The sequence below is a fragment of the Podarcis liolepis genome, assembly GCF_965112155.1.
Source record: "Podarcis liolepis genome assembly, chromosome: 8".
Lineage (NCBI taxonomy): Eukaryota > Metazoa > Chordata > Lepidosauria > Squamata > Lacertidae > Podarcis > Podarcis liolepis.
This window is the reverse complement of record NC_139560.1, coordinates 36,271,514-36,295,320: the sequence shown is the minus strand read 5'-3', so window position 1 is coordinate 36,295,320 and position 23,807 is coordinate 36,271,514. Positions and strand designations below refer to the sequence as shown.

Below are 23,807 nucleotides of genomic sequence, written 5' to 3'. Positions count from 1 at the left end.
CTATAGTACAAAGGGGAAAAAATAAAGCCATTCTTACCTCTGGTCCCACCCATCACTGACATGTGACCCCAGGAAGGTTGTCCAGAAGAGAATGTGACCTTTGAACTGAAAAAGAATTCATATTATTATCATGCACTATCTTTTCCTCCAATGCTTTTCAGTAAATTTTAGCCGCTTTATTAGTTGTGACATAGTTTTTAGAGTTTTAAAGTCGACATCTTTAACATCTTGCCAGCAGTTTTTAAATGTTCGAAGGGTAGTTACATTGGATGGGGAAACTTCTTTCAAATAGCATTTTTACATAATGGAGCAGAGGATTATGGATGAGTGGGGTGGGTTATTGGCATTCCACTGAGGGCAGCATCCTTTCTTATAATTTAGCTAAATTTGTGTGCTTCCTTGATTGGATTCAAGAAGATAAGAATAAATTAATACATAAAATTATTACTATTATTATTTAATGGGATTTTTTTATTTTTGAAGTACCCTGTAGTAAGAGCCCACAGCTAATGGAAATAGAGAATCATTTATGAAAAAATATAACTATATTGATAGTACTTTATGGTTCTTCTGGGACAAGTAAACAGGAATAAACTAGCACTTGCTATTTCCTGCTGGCTTTTGTATTTAAAGGGAGAACAGCATTTAGGTAGCTTTGATACATGGGGAAAGCATGACCTGTATCAACATAAAAATATCTTGCCTAATGATGCAGAATTTGAATTGTTTTATAAGCCCACAGAAACAGAAAAACTCATGACTGCATCATTAGGGCGAATATTATTAGTTGTTGAGAGAACATGGCTTAAATAATGCACAAACAAGTGCAAAAAGGGAATATAATATCCCTCAGGTTGGCCTCTATGTTTAGAATGTCTCAATTTAGAATTGGACTGAACTTAAGGGGGAGCTGTTTTTAAATTGACTAAGCAGTCACATTTCACACCTTAGAAAATAGGGAAAATATATAAATTTGAGTACAGGGTTGTCATTATGATAAGAAACGTTATTGAAATGGAGTGCTTTATACATAAGCTAAAACATTTTAGGAAATGTTTACTAAGGCCATATCAGCAATGCCAGCATAGATGGCTCTGAGGAGAAGCCCCCCAAATAAGGAGCTCACCCTTCTGCTTGACCCCATTGTGGGGCTCCTATTATTAATATATACTGTTTTTTCTTCTTTCAGAGATCTTAACATGTGGGACACAACTTGCCCACCCAGAAATATGCTTTGATCCTTCTGTGCCTCTTTCGTATGGTGCCACCTCTGAATGCCAGAGATACAACTGCCAGTAGACCCATTGATATGTTTGTCAAACTTTGTAGTTCATCCAACAGAAATTCATCTATTGACTTCAGTGGTATTGATTGTGCAGCTCTTGGAATGCATAGTTAATTCTTTAGATTTAATTAGTTTTGAGACAGTACTAGAGAGGGAATGCCTCCAACAAACAGACAAAGAACTCATACAGGTAAACCAATATGGGGCCGGAGGGTGGTTTATTACTTCTGACAGTGGTGCGGCAATCTTGGTGTGTCAATAGGCACCTCTGGAATCAAAAGTATATTATGTTGTCAGACTTTGTTGAGTGTACCTGATTCAACCACCCAGACAATTAACAAAAGACCACATACTTTGAGACAGGGAAATGTTGAGACTTCATTGTCAGGTCCTACAGGTGGGGAAAAAAATCTCCCATTGCCATTGTGCTGCAATGCGAAATCAAGAAACCAGGAGGTAGCAGCCAGAATGAAGATTGGCTGGGAGAGCAGTGGCAAGGGCAGGGGCCTCAGATTTATACTGTCCTGCTCCTCACAAATCAGCATGCGAGATCAAGGACAGCAGGTGGCAACTTTTTTGCTGTTCTAGCTGAATCTCAAAGTGCACTGTGCAGCCAGCTAGACAGAGGCGACTGGAGTTGAACCTCCTCAGCCCAATCCTGACTAAGTCTTCTGCAAGCTGAAAACCTCCCATTTCTTACAATAAATTGCTGTCTTCACTGAGCATAGAGTCTCTCTCTCCCCACACCCCTCCATCCTTATAGATCCCTATTAACAGTCAAGTCATGTCCATTGACCTTCAGAGCACAAAAGATGCTCGTTCCAGTTCTGTGCATCATATGTCAGTTGGAAGGAGCAGCACTAAACAAGATCAAAGCAACAGGGATGGGAAGAGGATGTCTTGTCTTCTTGTACCTTAGGATCTATTTCCAATATTCCTTAGGAAAGGAGGACAGGCAGAGTCTAATAAGACTTGTAAAATATACCTTACTGAAATTGTGAAGCAACCTTCCTCTGCTCCTTTCATGATTACAAATAAACAGAATTGGCCCACTGCATTTTTTATAAATTTTCCTTTCTTGCGAAGTCGAAAGGAACCAAATCTCATAGCACACTGGCCAACACAAAATGTGAAACATGCCCAGGGCATTCTGGCATTGACTTTTGATTGGTCCCTGTGTGTAGCTACTTGGGCCAGACCATAGTCTCTCTTCCTTGGGCTAATAAAGTTCTCCACTTGCAAGAAGAACAAGCAACTTGTGGGTCAATCTCATATCCAGAGTCTTATTGTGGTTTCATTATGATATTTCAAACCTCTTTTTTTTGGGGGGGGGGGGAAGTGACATTTCCTATTAAATACTGACATTTAGAAGTACAAAATGGAACATTTATTTTGAAAAATGTGATAGTTTAGTAAACAAATGACACCATGCCTTTTCCCTTTGTTGCATTTATTTCTGAGAAAATGTTCCAGCCAGCAATATGTGCTAGCGGTGTACCCTTTCCCCTTGTTCTGTGAAGAAATAATGAAAACTTGGCTGTGACTTAATTAAAGCCAGTGATAATGGGCACAACTGACTGAACAGTGTTGCTTCACCCAGCATCATATAAATACCGTATTTTTCGCTCTATAAGACGCACCAGACCATAAGACACACCTAGTTTTTGGAGGAGGAAAACAAGAAAAAAAATATTCTGAATCTCAGAAGCCAGAACAACAAGAGGGATCGCTGAGCAGAGAAAGCAGCGATCCCTCTTGCTGTTCTGGCTCCTGGGATAGCTGCGCAGCCTGCATTCACCCCATAAGACGCACATACATTTCCCCTTACTTTTTAGGAAGGAAAAAGTGAGTCTTATAGAGCAAAAAATACGGTAAATAAATAAATAAATAAATAAATAAAGTCTGTGCTTGAACATCACAAAGACTGACACTCTTCACCACAAGGTGAGAAATCCCTGTAATTTCTTCACATAATCACCTGTCCTTATAAACACATTGCTACACACTGAAACAACTAAACCCACATTGAGCCTTTTCATTGAAAACCAACCATACAGTGGACGCTCGGGTTGTGAACGTGATCCGTGCAGGAAGCATGTTCACAACCCGCAGTGTTTGCAACCCGCAGCGGCGCATCTGCGCATGCGCGGGTCACGATTTGCTGCTTCTGCACATGCGCAAGTGCCAAAACCCACAAGTAACCCGTTCCGGTACTACTGGGTTTGGCGCAGTGCCCAACCTGAATGGCGCAACCCGAAGAGTCTGTAACCCAAGGTATGTCTGTATTTTTTTAATGTGGTTGCAGTCTGTATCAGAGAGGGAGTAAAATTGTTTAGGGGGAATATGCAGAGACACAAGAAGCTAATTTATACCAAGTCTTGTATACCTGAAGGAGTGTCTTTGCCCCCATTGTTCAGCCCAGACACTGAGATCCAGCTCCAAGGGCCTTCTGGTGGTTCCCTCTCTGCAAGAAGTGAAGCTACAGGAAACCAGGCAGAGGGCCTTCTCGGTGGTGGCGCCCACCCTGTGGAACACCCTCCCATCAGATGTCAAGAAAATAAACAACTATCTAACTTTTCTAAAAGTCAAATGAAGGCAGCCCTGTATAGGGAAGCTTTTAATGGTTGGTTTTTACTATGCTTAATGAGTTTAACTTGTTGGAAGCCACCCAGAGTGGCTGGGGCAACCCAGTCAGATGGGCGCCATATAAATTACCACCACCATCATTTTAGTATTGTTGACATTACTGGCAGTGGCTCTCCAGAATTTCAGACTTGGGATGTTTCTCACCCTACCTGGAGACACTGGGGATTGAACTTGGGACTGCTAGTGTACAAAGCAAGTGCTCTTCCAGTGAGCTACAGCCCTTACAGGTAACATCTGTAGTTGGCCATATGTAACAACTCTGGACGGAATTCACCGGTTAGCAGAAGCCCTGTGCAAGGTTGAGGAGAAGACTAAGGTCAGCTGCCAGAGAAGAAATGGCTGAGCTATATTTACTAGATGCTGTGGTGCTCTTGAGGAAGACCACTTGCAGACCATTATGGGACTGTCTTAATGTGCAGGGAGAGGTGACATCTAACTATAACACATAATCCCTATTAAATTTATTTCTAGTTTGCCGTCAGCTTCTACACATCCCTGGCTTATTTTCCTTATAGGGGAAGCCCAGACTCATCATTAGACTGAACAAACTATGTACATGAAAACAAATTTGCTTGACAAATGGCCGCATTTCCGAGAAATATGCTGACATCAAAATGCTTGCATTTTGCATGGAGAATTTTATGTAAATGTATGCTTTCTCATTAAATGCTTAATTCTGGCTGCATGGCTGTGGACCTTGGAGAAATTCCAAGCTGTATGCACTTTATATAATATGCCTACCAAGGAATTAATATAATTAGTGTAAATACTACTGAAATAAACATAATTTTTCTTCTCTAAGTTCTTGTTGGAGTACGAAAAAGGCATACATCTGAATCAATATAATGATGCTGCATTATTTGAATTGTGACTTCATACTGGCAGTTGCAAGACCCTGTTTGGGTGCATAGGAATCGACTAAGCTTCTGGCTGCAGGATCGATTCTTGATATCCCTGAGACCTCTCTCAAGTTCTGCCATATTGGGTCAGACTGCCTGAATCTTTTAAGTGCTAACTTCTGCTCACTGCTACTTTGTTTTGCTGAGGTTTCTTGTGAAGTTTTTCTCTCCATATAAATATAAAACAGGTCCATAGGGAAAAAAATTAAAGAAACACACACAAAAGAGATACATTTGTTTTTGTTGTGCTCAGTTACAGAAATTGAATGCTGAAAATATATTTATTTCAGAGTGACATATAATTATGTACTTCAAGTTTACTCTGTCTGTTTTAAATTACTTTATGCAAAACTCATTTCAGAGATTGGATAGAGAGTAAAAGTGAAATTATCTTATGTATACATCATTATACTCTACCTTCCACTCCTAATGATAATTTGTAGATGCTTTAGAAAACATTTATTCTAGGGAAAGCGGGGGCGGGGGGAGAGAGAAGTGTATAGCTGGCTATTTCTCATGTTGCAATCTCCCTTGAAGGAAAGAAAAGTAGCAAAATATAAAAATACAATCAAAATAGATACAAAGATGCAGTTGAATTGTACCTGACTTTTGTTTGTAGCTGGATAATGAGGAAAGGCACAAAATCTTCTCTGTGCATGCATGGTTGTAGAAGAGCTAATGGATTTTGAGGTTTTGGAGATGAGGGATTTACAGGTGATTGCTTCTTATGAAGTTGGGAAAGTTTGTAGTTTTCAAATTAAGTAATTAGTGCAGCAAACACAGATGATTTCCTAAGCTGGAAAGTTCCTGATACCTTTTGCATGTCTGCTTATTATGGCTGTCAAACTTTAGATCGGTATCTAAAAGACAGTATTGGATTTTGAAAGCCTATGGAAAGAACCTATCATAGAATTATTACGGTACACCTCTGCCAGTAATATCTGTATAAGTTGCAGTTTTATATAGCTTTTCTTCATGTCACTTTTATGGGGTAGGCTTCTGTGTCCACATGAAAAGAGTGTGGAAAACAGTGTTATTTAGTCTATTTTATCCTGTGAACCTCCCCGACACCTGCGGGTATAGGGCAGTATACAAATTTAATAAACAAAACAAAATATTAAAAAAAAAATTGCACAGGGCAGGTGGACAGAGAACCATATTTATCAGCTCATTTGACCATTCAGGTTGTAGAAAGGGTCTTCTATACCTGATCTTCCCTTGCAAAAAAGCAGCCTTTCACCATCACTATGGTGTGGCAGCTTAGCAACATTTAATTTTCCTCCTCCCTTCCATTTTTTATCTTCTCCATCATTCCCTATTCTTCATACCATTTGTCCCTGGTGATGACCTTAAATGCAATGCATAACATAAGTCAGTGCTTCTCAAACTCTCTGATGTGATGGACTGGCAATTCCTCCCCCTGCCCCAATGTGCCAGGGACTGGTATCATATTTGTTCCCTGAAGCATCCCACCCAACCTAGATTGGGTGGAGTCAGGAGAGACCAACAGCTGATGGCTTGGTGGTCTGTGGATCACCACTTTGTTTTAACGGTGGCGTAAATGAAGGCCAGTGTGCTGGAGGCTCATAATCTTGCAATCAAACTCTCACCCCAAGCATTAAAAAAAGCCCTGCTGGATCAGGCCAAAGATGCTCATCTAGCATCCTACGCCCGCAGCGGTCAACCAGAGGCCTATGGGAAGCCCACAAGCAGGACATAAGCACAACAGTATTCTCTCAGCTTGTGGTTCCTAGGAAGTGAGATTCAGAGGCACACAGTCCCCAACTGCAGAGGTAGATCATAGCTATCTCAGTTAGTAGCCACTGATAGCCTTGTCTTCCATGAATTTGTCTAATCCTCTTTGAAAGCCATCCAAGTTGGTGGTCATCATTGCCTCTTGTGGGAGCCAATTTTAGAGTTTAAATATGTGCTGTGTGAAGTAGTTCCTTCTGTCCTTTTGCCTGAATCTTTACTGGATGGCCCTGAGCTCAAGTATTATGATCAGTGGTGTAGGAATGGGGGTGCAGTGGGTGCAGGCCACCCCTGGTGTCATCACTGAGGGGGTGACAAAATGGTGAAAATATGTGTTTTTAAAACAAATTTAAAAATTGGGCTCACAGCACTTTAATAAACAACAACTCCCGCACCCCCCCTTTTGTACGCCACTAGAGCTAGGTGAGGTGGGGGGGCACTGCAGCGTGCCTGAGCCACGCGTCTCTCCTGAGGGGGAGGTGGCGGGTGGACTGCCTGCAAGCTCTGTGCTGCTTTTTCGAGCTGTGTGGGGCTTGTGTCTGCCCACCGCCTCAGCCACTCTACAGCTGAGGGGGAGACTGCGGAGAGGCTCCACGCAGCATGCCCTGCCTTGGCTCACCCCGCCCCCATGGGCAGCTCGCCTCACCCCCTGGCTACAGGACACATGTGCCACACTGGGCACCCGAGCGGCTAGCTACACCACTGATTATGGGAGAGAGATAAAAATGTCTCCCTATCCACTTTCTTCACACCATGCAGAAGTCCTACATTGTGTTCTAAAGCTACTAGAATATGGTGGAAAAGCTCCTCCTCACTTGAATGGATTGAGGTTCAGGCCCTCAGGACTGTGACTCAGGCAGGAGAGGTTGTCACCCCTCATCTTTTTATGCAGGCATTCGATTTGGCAGCAGTCCAATTCATTTTACCCTTGCCAAATTAAATTATTCATTGGGCTAAGCCCTTCTCCCCAGGGGTCTTTTCAAAACTGAACACGGGAACCTGTGATCGCCTTAATCCATCTGGTGGTGACGGCACAAAGGCGTTGCCATGGAAAAATTCCCAACTTCCCATCTCACTCTCCTCCTCCCACTAAATGGCTAAAGAGAAGGAGTTACGAATCGGAGCACCAGCCCAGAGCATCCAGACGGGACCGACAACAGAATAATTAGTTCAGAGGAATGAAAGGACAGCAAAGGCAATTACTGAGAGAGAGGATTTTGCAGCACATATTTTATGCAATAGGAAACTCTAAAATTGATAGGGTTGCCAAGGGACCATAGCCCATCTAGACCATACCCAAGGTGAGACCATCCAAGCATTGAACTGCAGGCACACAACGTATCAGTCTCTGTATAGATTTAGCCACCTTATCTGGTTTACAGCATATCACACATAAAAACATGAGCAAACAGTTCCCAGAGGCATCTGCCCCAGAAGTTTATTTGAGTTTGGTGTATTAAATTAGTTGATTGCTTCTCACAACCAGCTGAAGTCCCAAAGCGATTTACAGGACAAGAAATAAAATTAAGGAAGGAAAATATATAACCAAGCATTTGTTAAAGTAGTAAGAATGCAATAGGCAAATAGGGACAGCATTGTTGTTGTTTTAATCATCTAAAAAGATAAAAGTATCCACCAAAACCCAACACAAGAATGAACACCAAACAGCCACCATGTCATAGGATTGATTAGGAGGGGTGGGACTTACTTGGACCACCCCAATATTTTATTCAAGTAGGCACCGCTGCTGGGCTGACTTCCTAAAATCAACCTCCAGTTTTCTACTATAAAGATTGTCACACTTTCCCTGCGTTTGGGGGTTCATGTTAGAATGGATATTAGAAGTTGATCTAATGTTCCCTGGCTGAAGATGAATTCCTAGACACACTTTCCTGGGAGAAAGCGCCATGGAAGTCAACGACCCTTACTTCTGAGTAGGCAGGCATAGGATTGCACTGCTGAGTGACGAAATTTATCTATTTCTGAAACAAAACCACGCCGTCCCACAAAGTATAGGCTGGGCCGAGAGAATGATGAGAGCTACTTTTCACTTTTTCTTGCTCATTCACACTTTTTAAAATAATGCTATTGCGTTCCGAAGGCGTCGCTTTCCCGGAGCCCTCCGAATACTGTCCAAGACACCTTCCTTCATTCCTTGCTTTTCTCCTCGAGGGTAAAGGGCGGGAGCGCCCCGCCCCTCACTCTCCCTCCGAGCCAATCAGGCTCTCTTCTTCGCCACGCCGTTCAACTTTCCCGGGGAGAGCCGCGGTGGGCGCGAGCGCTGGCTCGGAGCCTGGGAGGAGCAGCGCGCCAATCACGCCGCTTCCCCGCGCACCTCGGTGTCCGCTTTAGCTCCTCGCGCCGCCTGCGAGGCGCGCGAGTCCCGGCAGCGGCTCCTGCCTTTTTCCCTCGGAGACCCTAAACTGGAGAAGCCCCGCCTCGAGCGGACCGTCTCCTCGCCGCTCGCTCGACAAGAGCCCCCCTGGAGGAGGCGAGCGCCCCTCGCCGTTTGCCAGCTGCCCGCCGAGGCGCCTCAAACCCGCCCTCGGCTCCCCTCACTCCCTGGGCACCTGCTGCCAGCCCTTCCCGCTTCTTCACTCGCGGAACCATTGGCAATTCCCACTCCCACCCCCGCCGCGGGCGCCTCAGTTCCGAAGTCCCATTCATAGGCTGGCTTTCCAGAGGCGCGCGCGCGTCGCCGGCCCCGGCAGCAGCCCCACGCCCACCTCCCCTCAACCTTCGCCAGCGCCGGATGCTTCGCTCGGCGGCGGCGGCCAGGCTGCGCTCCTGAACGCCTTCGCCGGGGCTGAGACGGAGGGGACGACCGCCGCCTCTTCCTCGCGTTCCTCCTCCTCCTCCTGAGGCGCGAACAAAGGGATTTGGCCGGCGCACGAGGCGAGGGCGGCGAGGGGCTCCGTCCGGATGCGGTGAGCGCGAGGGGCCGCTCGAGCCAGGCGGGAGCGGCGCTGCCGGCCGGCCGGCGTCTCGCCCACTTGCTTTCCACCATGGGCTGCTGCTCGGGGCGCTGCACGCTGATCTTCCTCTGCACGCTGCAGCTGGTGAGTAGCTGCCCTTTGGCGAAGGATCGCGGGGGGCGGGCGGGACCCTCTCGCTCTCGGTGTCTCGCCTCCCTATTCTATCTTCCCACCCACCCAGGTCTGGTATTGATTTCCCCTTAAATCCCGCCCGCCCTGCAGCCCAGATGAGACGGATCCCCCTGCAAGCTGCAGCTGGAGAGCTGATCTGCCTCGCGCTCCGCCAGCAGCCTCAACTCTCCTGCAACTGACCCCGGGAGGCTGGCGAGTCCAGCCTCGCAGCCGCTGTCCCAGGTCTGTGGGGGGCAGCTCCCTTCCCAGCCCCTCCTCCTGCTGGCTTCGCTCTGGCCGGGGAGCTGGGAAGTCCGTCCGGCAGCGCGAACCCTTTCCCAGAAGGTCAATTACAGCTGCCCGCGCTTGGCAGAGTCGCTTGATTCGCCCGTGCATGTCGGAGTTGCCTCGCAGGATCGCCCCCTGGAGCCACACGGCTCTTTAGCAGCTGCCACGGCCTCCCTCCGCCCTCGGCAAGAGATGTGAGGACCGAGGGCCTTTTCATGCCGCGTGGCTCGTAAAGCTTTCCCATCGCCTAGGGAATAACGATTTCTAGAAAAGCCACTGCGTGTTGCCCATAAGATCAAAAGCAATGACAGTTCTGGTGCTCATTGCGCTTAGAGTTAGACAGCGTGTATATATTTGCAAGTAGTCAATTGTGTTCGCTACGAAGTATGCTAGGTCCCCCCTCCCCGTTTTTATGTTCATTGGATGATGGTGCTTTCCCATTGTAAAGGAGGACTCCAGGTAATGCTGTCTAATTCCCCACCCATCCCTTTTTTTTGTCTCTTGTGTACCGTTTTTTATTCCTGCACATCCTGCACTTTGAAGGTGGATTTTCATTCTGGCTTCATTTCAAGGCAGTTTGAAGTGTCTGTCTGGCGGGAGGAAGAGATTTCCTCTCTCCCCTGCAGAGTGCTTAAATCAGATATTTAAATGTTGCACAGTTCTATGGAAACCTTGTTGTTTCCCATTGTATCAACTTGACAACTGGGTATTAAAACCACTTCATGATCAATGTGAGGTCAAGGTGTTCCGGAAGCACCTGATGGGGGGTACTGCATGCCTTTTGATGGCTTTGTGGCTCAAAGATGAAATCTTACCTCCGCTCACAGCTGAGACATGTTCCTCCCCCTACTGAAGTTGCAATTTGTAACATCATTTAAAGGCTGTTGTCAAAGGGCTGCTTTTGTTTGGGTTTGACACTTGGTGTTCATGTTATCAAGAGTCACTGCTTTGTTTCTTTCAAACGAGATAAAATGAAGAGAGCTTTCTGTGTATTCGGTTGATAGCACCACTGAGATGAATATTTTGCTCTAGGTCCACTGTGGCTGCATGGCAAAGGACCTGGTTTATGCTGTATGGTGCATACAGTCTCACCCTTGGTTTGCCCTGACTGTGTGTGTGCACGCCTCTCTGGCACATAACTTCATTTCTACTTGTTGGATTTCCATTCCTTGTTGAAGCTGATATAACTATTCCAGTGCAAATAGCTGTTGAAAGATTTGACTCTGAACTCAGACTCATTGAGATGGAAAGGGACTACAGCTCATTGGTAGAGCATCTGCTCTGCATGCAGGAGGTCCCAAGCTCCATTCCTTGAGCGGATAGAGGTGGGAGGGAACCTTGCTTAAAACCCTGAAGACAGTGTCAATGCAGACAGTGCAAAGCTCAATGGACCCAATGCTCTGGCTCCATGTGAGACAGCTTCCTATGTCCCTAATGGGGCTTACTCCTATGTCAGTTGATAGAATTGCAGCCTAAAAGAGCATGGCTCCTTCCACAGTTTATTGGTCTTTAGTTGCTGTGGAACAATTGTGGATATCTTGTAGTTCAACCTATGACTGGCTGGACTGGATGGGAGTTGGAGTCCAGCAACATCTGGAGGGCTACAGGTTCCCCATCCCTGTTGTAGAACATTGTTTCAGCTCTGTTAACTTGATAGCTTGTGCACACAGTACGGTTTTCCTCTTGATAATAGGCAGGGGCTAACAAGGTTCAAGTGCTTGCTCTGGAATAAATAGGCAGGGTTAAGGAAACAAAAGCAGAGTATTTCATGAGTTTTTGTTGTGGCACAGCATAATGTCCTTGTGGAATAATCACATGGTATGTTTTGATCTAATTTTTAAGAAGTTCTATTGAATATTGTTTTGTATTGATTCTGTTTAACTGCTTGTATATATGTATTATCATATTAAACAGTATAAAATTATACAGATAAATTACAGAAATTGATTGGTGATAACTGTGCTTTCCCTAAATGGCTCCTGTTGGTTGTACTTGTACTAGGTGGTGTATTTATCTCTGATTAGTATTAATTTTCCAGTGGCGGCTGGAGCTGTTTCAAGAGAGGCAGTAGGAGAGTATGGCATAACTGTAGCTGGCATCTGAAGTGCCCTGGATGTTATAAAATGGAATGAATTATACTGCAGTGTTAGAAACCCAGATGCACAAGCTAGGGGACAAATGGCACCTTAAGCCTTGGTTACAGTTGCTATAACAGAATGCCTGTTCGCCAGGGGTTGGACTAGATGACCCTTGGAATCCCTTCCAACGCAACAAAATCATCAACAATGTAGATGAAGAAGATTCTATATAAAAAGTCCACAGTTTTATGTGACTATTAGAAACAAAAATATATAGACATCACCTGAGCATTCAGGCAGTTTGCCATTCTTTGTAAACATGGAATTGCCAATTGTGTATTGGGCAAGTGTGCCATATGGCTGTGTGCAACTCACAGCTCCATGGGTAATGTCTATTTCAAAAATGATATACACATGTATAGACTTTTCTATTGTCTGGAATGGAAATCCCTTCAAACCAGTTTTAAGTAGTACAATTGCTCTCCTATTGAGAACTCTGTACTTAGACTGAATCATACTAAGCTACAGATAAGTATTCAGTGTTCAATGTAAGGACAGGAAGAATATAATTTCTAATGTGATAACCAACTTTATTTCAGCATGATTCTGTTGCTCCGGTTCTACATCTCCCTCCTTTTGATTTTAACAAGCCCCAACTCTATAATTTTCCTTTTAAGTTATGCTGAGAATGGGAAAACAATGTCTCCATTCACATGTAGTAGTAAAATTTCCTTGCTGCTTTCATATCTATTATCTTCACATTATAGGCATATGTGGGTGGAAAGTGTATCCAAGCTGTTGGAAGTGAATGCAAATGGAGTGGTAAATTCTCTAAACTAGAGCTCCTCAAATTATGGTCCACAGAGACTACAGTGGTACCTCTGGTTACATACTTAATTCATTCCGGAGGTCTGTTCTTAACATGAAACTGTTCTTAACCTGAAGCACCACTTTAGCTAATGGGGCCTCCCACTGCCGCCACGCCACTGGAGCACGATTTCTGTTCTCACCCTGAAGCAAAGTTCTTAACCTGAGGTACTATTTCTGGGCTAGTGGAGTCTGTAACCTGAAGCGTATGTAACCCGAGGTACCACTGTACTGGTCTGCAGGAAAGTTGCAGAGCTGTTAATAATATGTGTACTTGGCCCTGTATTACTTTAATATTTAGTGACAATGGAGATCAAGGCTCTTTTGACAGGACTGGATTTATCAAGCAGGCTAACAAGAACTTGAACTAGGGCCTGTGACTTTCTTAATACAATGCTGGCGCAGTCTGATATTTTTCTCATTAAAAATTACCATTTGAAGAGGCATTTCTCAGTAGTCTGGGATGGGACTGACGGTTTACATAATATTGCACTTTTAAAACATAAGTGTTGGTGCTGAATAAAAAGAAGTTTATTAAGTGGTCTGTCAAGACCCCCAACAATTTTCAAGTAGGGATGGGAATTGAGATCAGCTGCTCTAAACCTTCATTTCTCCAACTGTGTAGTGGTTTTTGAGACTGTGTATAGGTATAGGTACAAATGAGAACTGTTACAGTCTTTTAGAGCATAATTTTAAAAGTCACTTTGCTACTTCAAAGACAATATTAATCTAGATGTTTGTGTTTGGTAACAGAATGTAAAAAACCAACCACAACAGTTGTTTTCATATCAGCCCAAATGTCAACATCCATTTGTGTAATTTGGAAGAGGGCAGATCAGAAATCAAGAATTGGAGGTGAAGTGGCAAATCTCAGTCACGACTAAGGAGCACAGTACTACTGCCTTGGGCCATTTGCAAGCTATATAATATAATGTATAGTTAATACTAGAATTCCTAGCACATGTCAGCTTCGTGTGTCCCACAGAGGCTGTATCCGCAGATTGCCCAATTTCACCTTGCCACCTGCTCCCCACCCCAGTCTGCCAAAGCATCTGTTTCCGGGGCTGAAGGCAGTGTGGCTCCCATGGGAAGTGAGGCACACAAGAGTGACACACACTCTCTCCTTGTTGTGTCTTCTCATCACAGTTTCGCTCCCTTTAGCCCACTATCCAGCTGCTTGGTGGGCTGTGGAGATCTTGATTGTCAGTGCCAGTCATCTGGGAAGGGGGGTGTGCGCGAAGGGATTGCCCTCTATTGTGTGCAAGCACATGAGCCCACCACAGGCCTTGAGCCAGAATGGCTGTCTGCCTCTGACCTAGCACCTTCTTTTGCTCTCGGCTAATTATTTGGTACATACAACAGCTGGGTATGATTTCCCCTGCATTTGCTCAGTGCAGGGTTGATGTATCTTTTTGCTCTTCCTCTCTCTTCTATCTGAAAAGTCCAGTTCAATACATGCAAGTGCACTGAAAAAGAAAAAATGTTGATGACAACCTACAAAAAGTAGGCACTTGTGAATTAAGCATATTTCCTTGTCAAATAAAGCTCAGTTCAAATAACTCTTGAAGGCAACATTTCTCTTAACATAATTACAAAGTGTTATTTGGATAAATGTTTTAACACCAAGATTCCTTTACTTCTGTAGGGTAGAAAGCAAAAGCAAATCTGCCTGAGTACCTATCCTTTGCTAAGATTCAGCTGGTAGCCATCCTCTTTCTTTTCAAGCTGGAGTTAATATTCCCCCTCATCTGTCCCATCTCTCCCCCCCCCCCCGGCATATGGTTTAGACACATAGCAGACCTATGCACACAATAGGACTACTTCTAAGTAGACATGCATAGTTATGCTTTCAGTTAAAATTGGGCCCACTTGAGGTAAACTGACTGTTCCAGGAATGTGGCAAATGTAACCTCTGAACAGACACATCCATATATATGACAGGAATTTCTTCAATTGCAATAGCTTAAAATTGATGGAAATCGCTGCTTTGTCACTCTAGCTGTATCAGTGGATGAGTTAATTTAGACTTTACATTCCCTTCATGATTTCAGGCTTGTATATGCCCAAAGATGGTTCCTGGTGTGTTGTGCAGAGTAAATTGCTATAGTCAACTTTCTGTGTTGCAAATTGCTGTTGGAATCATCCTTTTGGACCAGGGTGTCTTCAGGTGCAAATGGGTGTCTGGTGGAGGTTATCTGGAGAACTGATTCAAATTTCAGGCTTGTACTTCCAGCAGAGAAGGAGGCCAACCTGTATTCCAGTTGAGAAGCTTTAGACTGCAGGTGGGAATTTGTGTGACTTAAATGTTCTCCACGCTAAAGAAATAGATAGACAGAGTCCTCTACAATGAAAGCAAGATGCCAGGGAGAAGAGCTTTCTTCTTGACTTCTAGATTCTAAGACTTATTGTATGGAGGAGCTTTTACACATGAGATCCACCTACCAAAGGTGCTGGCTCCAGGGGGTTGAAGGCGCTGTAGACCCCCTCAGTGTTGTTGTTTTTTGAGGGGGGCAGGCTCTCCCATTGTTGGAGCCAGGCATGGTTGGGTCCCCTCAATGTGCTTCAGAAGATGGCACCTTTGTCAGCCTAAAAAAGCTCAGATGAGAAATAGGAATTACTCCTGTGTTGTATGTAAGAACTAGATCATATTCTTGTTAATTTACATCTGAGTTGCAGAAAAGTGTATATATTGTAGTGCTGCATTTACAAAAAGTAACCTCTCTTTGCTTCTTTTTCAAATAATTTTTGCCACTGAATAATTCACTTCATTGAGGTAATCTTTCTTTACAGTGTACATTAAATGTATTATTTATATTCATAAATTCAGACACAGCTGTGAATATCTAGGAGATATGGCTGTACTCCCCTGTAACAAAAATTTAAATAATTACATTTTTTTTTAAATGCAAAGGGCTTCAAGGAAATGTAAGGAGAGTTAATTGAAGATGTTTGACTTCACTGTCTTGGGAACCTAGAAACAAAATCTGAGTTTAAAACTTTTTATTTTGCCTCCATTCATATATATTATAATGTCTGATTAGAAAACAATAAATATCATCTGACTAAACCATGTGATGTTGGAAGTTCTAGGTCAGTTGATGGTAGATTGTCCATTCCCTGCCTCCCTCCTGTGAAGGGGGTGAAATGTCATGTCTTTGTGTTGCCAGGGTAAGCTGTTGTTCATGACAGAAGGGCAGAGGGTAGCTTAGAGCTGCTGTTTTCAGCATCAGCTCCATATTTCTTAGAATATGCAATTCTACCCTAAGACGAGTCAAAGCATTTCTGTCCAAAATATGGAAAGTGATTACTCTTGAGATATTTATTCTTTATTCCATTAAATGGGCATGCAAGCAAGCCCTTCGATGAAATTGTGAATCTGATTACATCAAAATAATTTAAAATAAGGTTACCAGACGTCCCCGTTTCCTGGGTGGAGGTTATCTGGAGAACTGATTCAAATTTCAGGCTTGTACTTCCAGCAGAGAAGGAGGCCAGCCTGTATTCCAATTGAGAAGCTTTAGACTGTAGGTGGGAATTTACAATCCCCGGATTTACAAATCAGGCCCCATACAAAATCAATTGAAGTTGAAAAGTGTCCCTGGATTCATTGAAAAAAATCTGGTAACCTCAATTTAAAGCTTTCTTTTCTCAAGGAGGTATCAGAGAATTTAGAATTATATTCTGTTTCTCTGACCACGAATTGCAATTCCCTATGCCGGAGCAATGCTAGAGGCAATATCACAGTTTTTAGTGTGATCTTTTATTTGCTTTCTTGGCTGCTTGCACTCAGTTATATCCTTATGATCTTGCTAGGAATCTGTGCCTTATGGCAGTTTCTGTGAAACTATCCTCTACCCCCCTCCCCCACTCCCGCAAGGGACCTTCAACATCTTGAGTACAGTATATACTTTGGGTGCAGCTCTTCCTCTGCGATTACGTTGCTCATTCTCATTTTAAAGATAGAATTGCTAACATTGTCACTCATATTATGCCTTACTATTTTCTCAGATATGGAACTATAGTTAAGATTTATTGCACGTATCTCAGTTCTGCTGTTTATCAACAGAGAATGCATAGAAAATAGCCATTTGCTGAATGCAGTGACCCCAGTTAGGGATAATAAAACAAGCCAAATAATAAATTAGATGCTGGAGTTAACATCTGAGAAATTTACAGCATTGCCCAATCCAAGCATTCAACATATTCAGAACAGTCATGGAGGAGGAGACTATTAGTTCATATTGCTAAAGTCATGCTATTTTTCCACAGAAACACAGAATTGTAGAGTTGGAAGAGACTACGAGAATCATCTATTCCAACCCCCCTAAAGTGCAGGAATCTGTTACCCAGTGTGGGGCTTGGGCCCATGACTCTGAGATGAAAAGTCTCATGCTCTACCAACCAAGCTAATGCACTATAAATCAAGGCAGTCCCCTTTATTTGCAGAACTCAATTTGGACTTACTGAAATAAATACATATGGGGCAACATGCCAATTAGAACTAGTGTGTGATACATTTCCCTTATCCTAGAAACAGGGAATCTATGGCCCTCCAGATGTGGGATTCCAGCAGCCCCAGCAGGAATGGCCAGTGGTCAAGATAGGTGGCAACTGTAGTTCAGCAACATCTTGGAAAGTCAGTTCCCCAGCCCTGCTTATATCCATTCACCTTGAAAGTAGGACTTGCTTCTGAGTAGACACATTTAGGAGTGTTCTGTGAGCTGGACCCTACTTTTCTGGCAGTATCTGGTTAGTTGTGATGATATCTCTTCATGTGCCTTTTGTGGCATTTTCACCCACAGTGTTGTTTCTTGCCTTATTTGGTTTTCAAAAAATGAATGTATTAGGAGGACTCATTTTTTGTTCGCTTATTTATTAAATTCATATACAGTGGTACCTCTGGCTACATACTTAATTCGTTCCGGAGGTCCGTTCTTAACCTGAAACTGTTCTTAACCTGAAGCACCACTTTAGCTAATGGGGCCTCCCGCTGCTGCCATGCTGCCAAAGCACAATTTCTGTTCTCATCCTGAAGCAAAGTTCTTAACCCAAGGTACTATTTCTGGGTTTGTGGAGTCTGTAACCTGAAGCGTATGTAACCTGAGGTACCACTATACCACCCTTCATCTGATGACCGCAGGGCAGTTTACAGGGAACTAGGCAGAGGGCCTTCTCGGTAGTGGCGCCCGCCCTGTGGAACGCCCTCCCACCAGATGTCAAGGAAATAAGCAACTATCTGATGTTTAGAAGAGATCTGAAGGCAGCCCTGTTTAGGGAAGTTTTAAATGACTGATGTTTTATTGTATTTTTAATATTTTGTTGGAAGCAGCCCAGAGTGACTGGGGAAACTCAGCCAGATGGGCAAGGTATAAATATTATTATTATTATTACAATACATTATAGGTTTACTGGACTAAGTCCTAATCTGAAGGTTGAATGGGTCAGCTGGACTAGTAGTGCTTTTTGAAGCAGTGAACTGAACCCCAGGAATGCAGATAGACCTGGAGCAGCCCGTTTACAAGTGCAATTCTGTTTCTTTCATAAATAGCCACACATTATTTCCAGTATGAAGCAGATGGGCCTGTTCTTGCCGCTGCTTGTCCACCAGGTTTCTCTTACGCACAGCAACCCAGGTCATGTGGGCGGGGAGGGGGGGTTGCAGTGATTTTTAGGAAGTCATTAGTTTGCACCAGGCGTCCTATTGGGAAGACCCAGTTTTCTGAGTGCATGTTCTGGAAGTTGGGCAATAGGGGCAGTACAGGATTCCTTTTGGTGTACCGACCTCCCCGCTGCGCCAAGGATTCCCTGCCCGAGCTGCTTCAGGTCGTGGCGGATGTTCTCCTGGAGACACCTAGCTTGGTCGTCCTAGGGGATTTTAACATCCATGCCGACACGACCTTACAAGGGGCCGCTCGGGACTTCGTGGAAAGCATGGCCTCCATGGGGCTGTCCCTGAATAAGTCTGGCCCAACCCATAGCCGTGGACATGCCTTGGACCTGGTGTTTACCTCTATGGATGTTGGTGATCTGACACTAAGTAAAAGCGAAACGAAAGAAGTGCCATGGTCAGATCACTTCCTGGTGCAACTGGACTTCTCTGCGACCCATCCCCTCTGCAGGGAGGTGGGACCAATTCGGATGGTCCGCCCCCGCCACTTAATGGATCCAAATGGTTTCCAGAGAGTGGTAGGGGATGCTTTATCCCATGTTGATGGCCTTTCAGCTGATTCCCTGGTGGCCCGCTGGAATGTGGAGTTAACCAGGGCTATTGACTGTTTGGCTCCGAAGCGCCCTCTCCGATTGCATGGAGCCCGGACAGCCCCGTGGTTTTCCACGGATCTGAGGGCAATGAAACAATCGTTGAGACGGCTAGAGCGCCGGTGGCAGAGAACTCATTCCGAATCTGACCGGACACAGGTTAGAGCTCAACGTCGAGCCTACCAAGTGGCGATAGCGACGGCGAAGAAGAATTTCTTCACCGCCTCTATTGCATCTGCAGAAAACAGCAGCAGGAGACTTTTTCAGGTGGTTCACAATTTAGCGGAACCACCTGCAACATCGGGGCCCAGTACGGGCCACATGTTCTCCTGCAATGATTTTGCAAAGTTTTTTGCAGATAAAATCGCTCAGATTCGGGAAGAAGTAGACTCCACCGTGGGAGCAGGGCCGGGGCGGGAGAGTGCAAGAGTTCTGTCTGGTCAAGTTGAGTGGGATCAATTCCAATCTGTTACCTCCGAGGATGTGGACAGGCTGCTTGGACGAGTGAAACCAACCACCTGTCTCCTGGATCCTTGCCCATCCTGGCTAATAAAAGCAAGCCGGGAAGGGCTGGGCGATGGGCTTCGTGGGGTGGTGAATGCTTCCCTCCGTGAGGGAGCCTTCCCACACCCGCTGAAAGAGGCGGTTATTAAACCGCTTCTTAAAAAACCATCTTTAGATGCGGCCACGATGGCCAACTATCGCCCAGTCTCAAATCTTCCATTCCTGGGCAAGGTGATTGAGCGAGCGGTTGCCGAACAACTCCAGGCACGCCTGGAAGAAGCGGACCATTTGGATCCCTTCCAGTCGGGATTCAGGCCTCATCATGGGACTGAAACTGCCTTGGTCGCACTGGTTGATGATCTCCGGCGGGCTAGGGACAAAGGTGAGAGCTGTTTCCTAGTTCTGCTGGATCTCTCAGCGGCGTTCGATACCATCGACCATAGCATCCTTCTGGACCGTCTTGAGGGGCTGGGAGCTGGGGGCACTGTTATACAGTGGTTCCGCTCCTTCCTCCTGGGCCGTGTTCAGAAAGTGGTGGTGGGGGATGAGTGTTCAGACCCCTGGGCTCTCACTTGTGGGGTGCCTCAGGGTTCTGTCCTCTCCCCCATGCTTTTCAACATCTACATGCGGCCGCTGGGAGAGATCATCAGGAGGTTTGGGCTGGGTGTTCATCAGTATGCGGATGATACCCAGCTCTACCTCTCTTTTAAATCAGAACCAGTGAAGGCGGTGAAGGTCCTGTGTGAGTGTCTGGAGGCGGTTGGAGGATGGATGGCGGCAAACAGATTGAGGTTGAATCCTGACAAGACAGAAGTACTGTTCTTGGGGGACAGAAGGCGGGCAGGTGTGGAGGATTCCCTGGTCCTGAATGGGGTAACTGTGCCCCTGAAGGACCAGGTGCGCAGCCTGGGAGTCATTTTGGACTCACAGCTGTCCATGGAGGCACAGGTCAAATCTGTGTCCAGGGCAGCTGTTTACCAGCTCCATCTGGTACGTAGGCTGAGACCCTATCTGCCTGCGGACTGTCTCGCCAGAGTGGTGCATGCTCTGGTTATCTCCCGCTTGGACTACTGCAATGCACTCTACGTGGGGCTACCTTTGAAGGTGACTCGGAAACTACAACTAATCCAGAATGCGGCAGCTAGACTGGTGACTGGGAGCGGCCGCCGAGACCATATAACACCGGTCTTGAAAGACCTGCATTGGCTCCCAGTACGTTTCCGAGCACAATTCAAAGTGTTGGTGCTGACCTTTAAAGCCCTAAACGGCCTCGGTCCAGTATACCTGAAGGAGCGTCTCCACCCCCATCATTCTGCCCGGACGCTGAGGTCCAGCGCCGAGGGCCTTCTGGCGGTTCCCTCATTGCGAGAAGCAAAGCTACAGGGAACCAGGCAGAGGGCCTTCTCGGTAGTGGCGCCTGCCCTGTGGAACACCCTTCCAGCAGATGTCAAGGCGATAAACAACTACCTGACATTCAGGAGACATCTTAAGGCAGCCCTGTTTAGGGAAGTTTTTAACGTGTGATATTTTATTGTATTTTTGGTTTTTATGGAAGCCGCCCAGAGTGGCTGGGGAGGCCCAGCCAGATGGGCGGGGTATAAATAATAAATTATTATTATTATTATTATTAGTGTCTAAGGCGTCCCCCACCCCACAAAATAATATCCCATAGTTATATAAAGAGCCTGGAACAGAGAGGCTTATAGCCTAATTCTTTAAAGAACTTCCATTTGCAGCTCTTCACTTGAAACAATGGAAAATGGCAATGTTTAGTACTTTTCAGAAGGCACTTAACTACTGTAACCATGCCACTGAATAGGTTGTGTAAGTGCAGGCACTATTAGGTAGGACCATTAGATGAAGTCATTGAACCATCAGGAGGCTGGGTGTGGGGGAGGAACTGTGTTTTTTCTAATCTAAAAATGTTGAGGTTGAGCATACACACTGGGATCATCCTCTGGGGAAGATTTCTTTCAAACATACCAAGCCTGCCAGCACTACTATCTAGCATTTCACTACTATGAGGGTTTCACTTTGTAATGTTTCACAGATATTGACACCACGTTGCGTATCTTGGGTCATCTATTATTAACATACGAGCAATTTTGCCTGGCTAAAAGTATGTTCTCATTATTCATACTTCTTTTAACCCCCTCTGCTGTTGGAAGACTCCTGCTGCCTACTGCTGCTATTTATTTTTATGCCCGGGATACAAAATCATCTTGAATGTACACAAAGCAAGCTCACTATTGATTTTCCTAGAAGTGTCCCAGATTTTGATCCTATCCGGTCTTGTAATCAGAAAAGGCTTATACCTTAACTGCTGTAAACTTGCCTTTGCAAAAAAAGAGATAATTTCTGTGTTCACCTGTCAGATTTGTTGCACTCTGCACGCCTAATGGTAAAACAAATATTGAGTGAGGTTTCCCCTGCTATCACTGCAAGCAAGTAAGAACCATTAATCGGTAGTAAGCCCATGCTTTTTAACATCTACAATGAACCTGCTGGGAGAAGTCATTCAGAGGTTTGGGGCTGAAATGCCATCAACGTGCAGATAGCACCTTACTTTTTCATCTGCCTGTCCCAAGAATTTCATGGAACCTTAAAGACTAATGCATTTATTATGTTCATAGTAGGCTTCATTGCAGTAACAGCAAACTGCTCATCATGTTGTGATTGTGCCAACTACAATTTCAACATTCTTTTTTTACATGCCCTTCTGCCAAGCTAGGTATTCCCCATGCTATACCTGTGCATTTGATTCCCCATTCTACTGCTAAATGATGAAGTCTGCATTTGTCTCTATTGAATTTACTTAAAACTCTAATACAACAGTAATTTTTTTTGGCGGGGGCAGCCTATCTATGGACCTGGGTCATAGCAGGTGCCAAAGAAAAGGCATTCTCTCATGCACATGACAAAAGGGGAAATGTTATTTTAAGAGAATTCCTTCCACTTGCAGCTTTAAAAATACATGTATTAAAAAGGATTCTCAGTTGATTGGTCACAACAAAATACGTTTTGATCAATTAGTCTAGTCAAATAAATTTAGCCATTAGGCAGGAGGGAATATTCATGGAAAACGACAATAAAAATCTACTAGTGTTCAGTATCCAAAACAATGTGTCCCTAATTACCAGTTGGTGAGGATCACAACTGAGGAGAGTGAGATTGTGCTCATCTTCTGCTTGTGGGCTTTGCATAGCATTTGGTGAGAACAGAATGCTAATACAAGTGGGCCTTTTGGGTTGACCCACTAGGGTCCTCCTTACTTTCTCATCTTTAAATGGCCAGCATTTCCGCAAAATGTCTAAGAAGTCAAAAAGAGAAACCTTTGATTGCTTTTAATAAAGATGTGCCATATATGTATATGTGCCAGTCTTTTAGTGTTAGAACGTTATCTGTTACTGACAACTTTGTGGTGAGGGAGCTGGACTTATGAATTGTCTTCTTGCTGTTCCTATGCCATCCAGACTAGCCTACAATTATTTTAGAAGCTTTTAGTAGGGCATCTAAAAATCTTTAGGACTTGGTCATCTTTCAGAAAATTAACGGAGCTGAAATGGCAATAGCTGTTTCGGCTCAGCTTCAGATCTGTTGAAAACAAAAACAAAAACTGGGCATGTCTGACAGAGCTCTTCAGGCTCCCAGATCTTCCTATTGCTCATATTATGCTGATTTTACTGTTCTCCTTTGGTCTTGTCTCATAGACTACTAAAGTAGATGAAAGATATACATTGGAAGTAGGTGTAGGCAGCTAACGCTGTAGTTTTGTTAGGGAGCTTCATTATAAAGAAACTGTGAGAAGCACAGTTTAGTGTTCTCTGATCCAATCAGAATCTCAGACATAACTTTATAGTTAACATTCTTTTTCAGAAAATCAGAACCTACATTTGTCCAGAATCATTATTCAATGATTCTTGCAAGAGCACCAGGTGCTGTATTAGTGACACACTTAACTTTTCAGCAGGAAGTATGAATATTCCTAAGGAAATCTGCCTTTCACAGCCAGGAGCTATAGCAGCTTTATCGCAGCTCTGTAAAGCTGGTATCACTTCTAGCTGTTAATGGCAGATTTGCTTGGGAATGTTCTTGTCTCCTGCTCCTTCACTGATGGCACTGTACAAAGAATAATTGAGATACC

At 44.6% G+C, this 23,807-nt stretch overlaps 1 protein-coding gene across 4 annotated transcripts in view; it reads left to right on the top strand.

The window, feature by feature from the left end:
- Positions 1-8,885: 8,885 nt before the first annotated feature.
- NKAIN3 (sodium/potassium transporting ATPase interacting 3) overlaps positions 8,886-23,807 on the top strand; it is a 200,826-nt gene continuing 185,904 nt past the window's right edge. For 2 of the 4 annotated variants that reach the window (XM_083518079.1, XM_083518080.1), the window contains exons 1-2: positions 12,315-12,419; positions 17,433-17,505. In XM_083518079.1, the coding sequence (XP_083374205.1) occupies positions 12,354-12,419; positions 17,433-17,505 (139 nt within the window). In that variant the 5' untranslated portion in view covers positions 12,315-12,353. Of the gene's footprint in view, positions 9,642-12,314; positions 12,420-17,432; positions 17,506-23,807 lie in introns of those variants that run through there. The other 2 variants (XM_083518081.1, XM_083518082.1) reach the window with 2 other exon arrangements.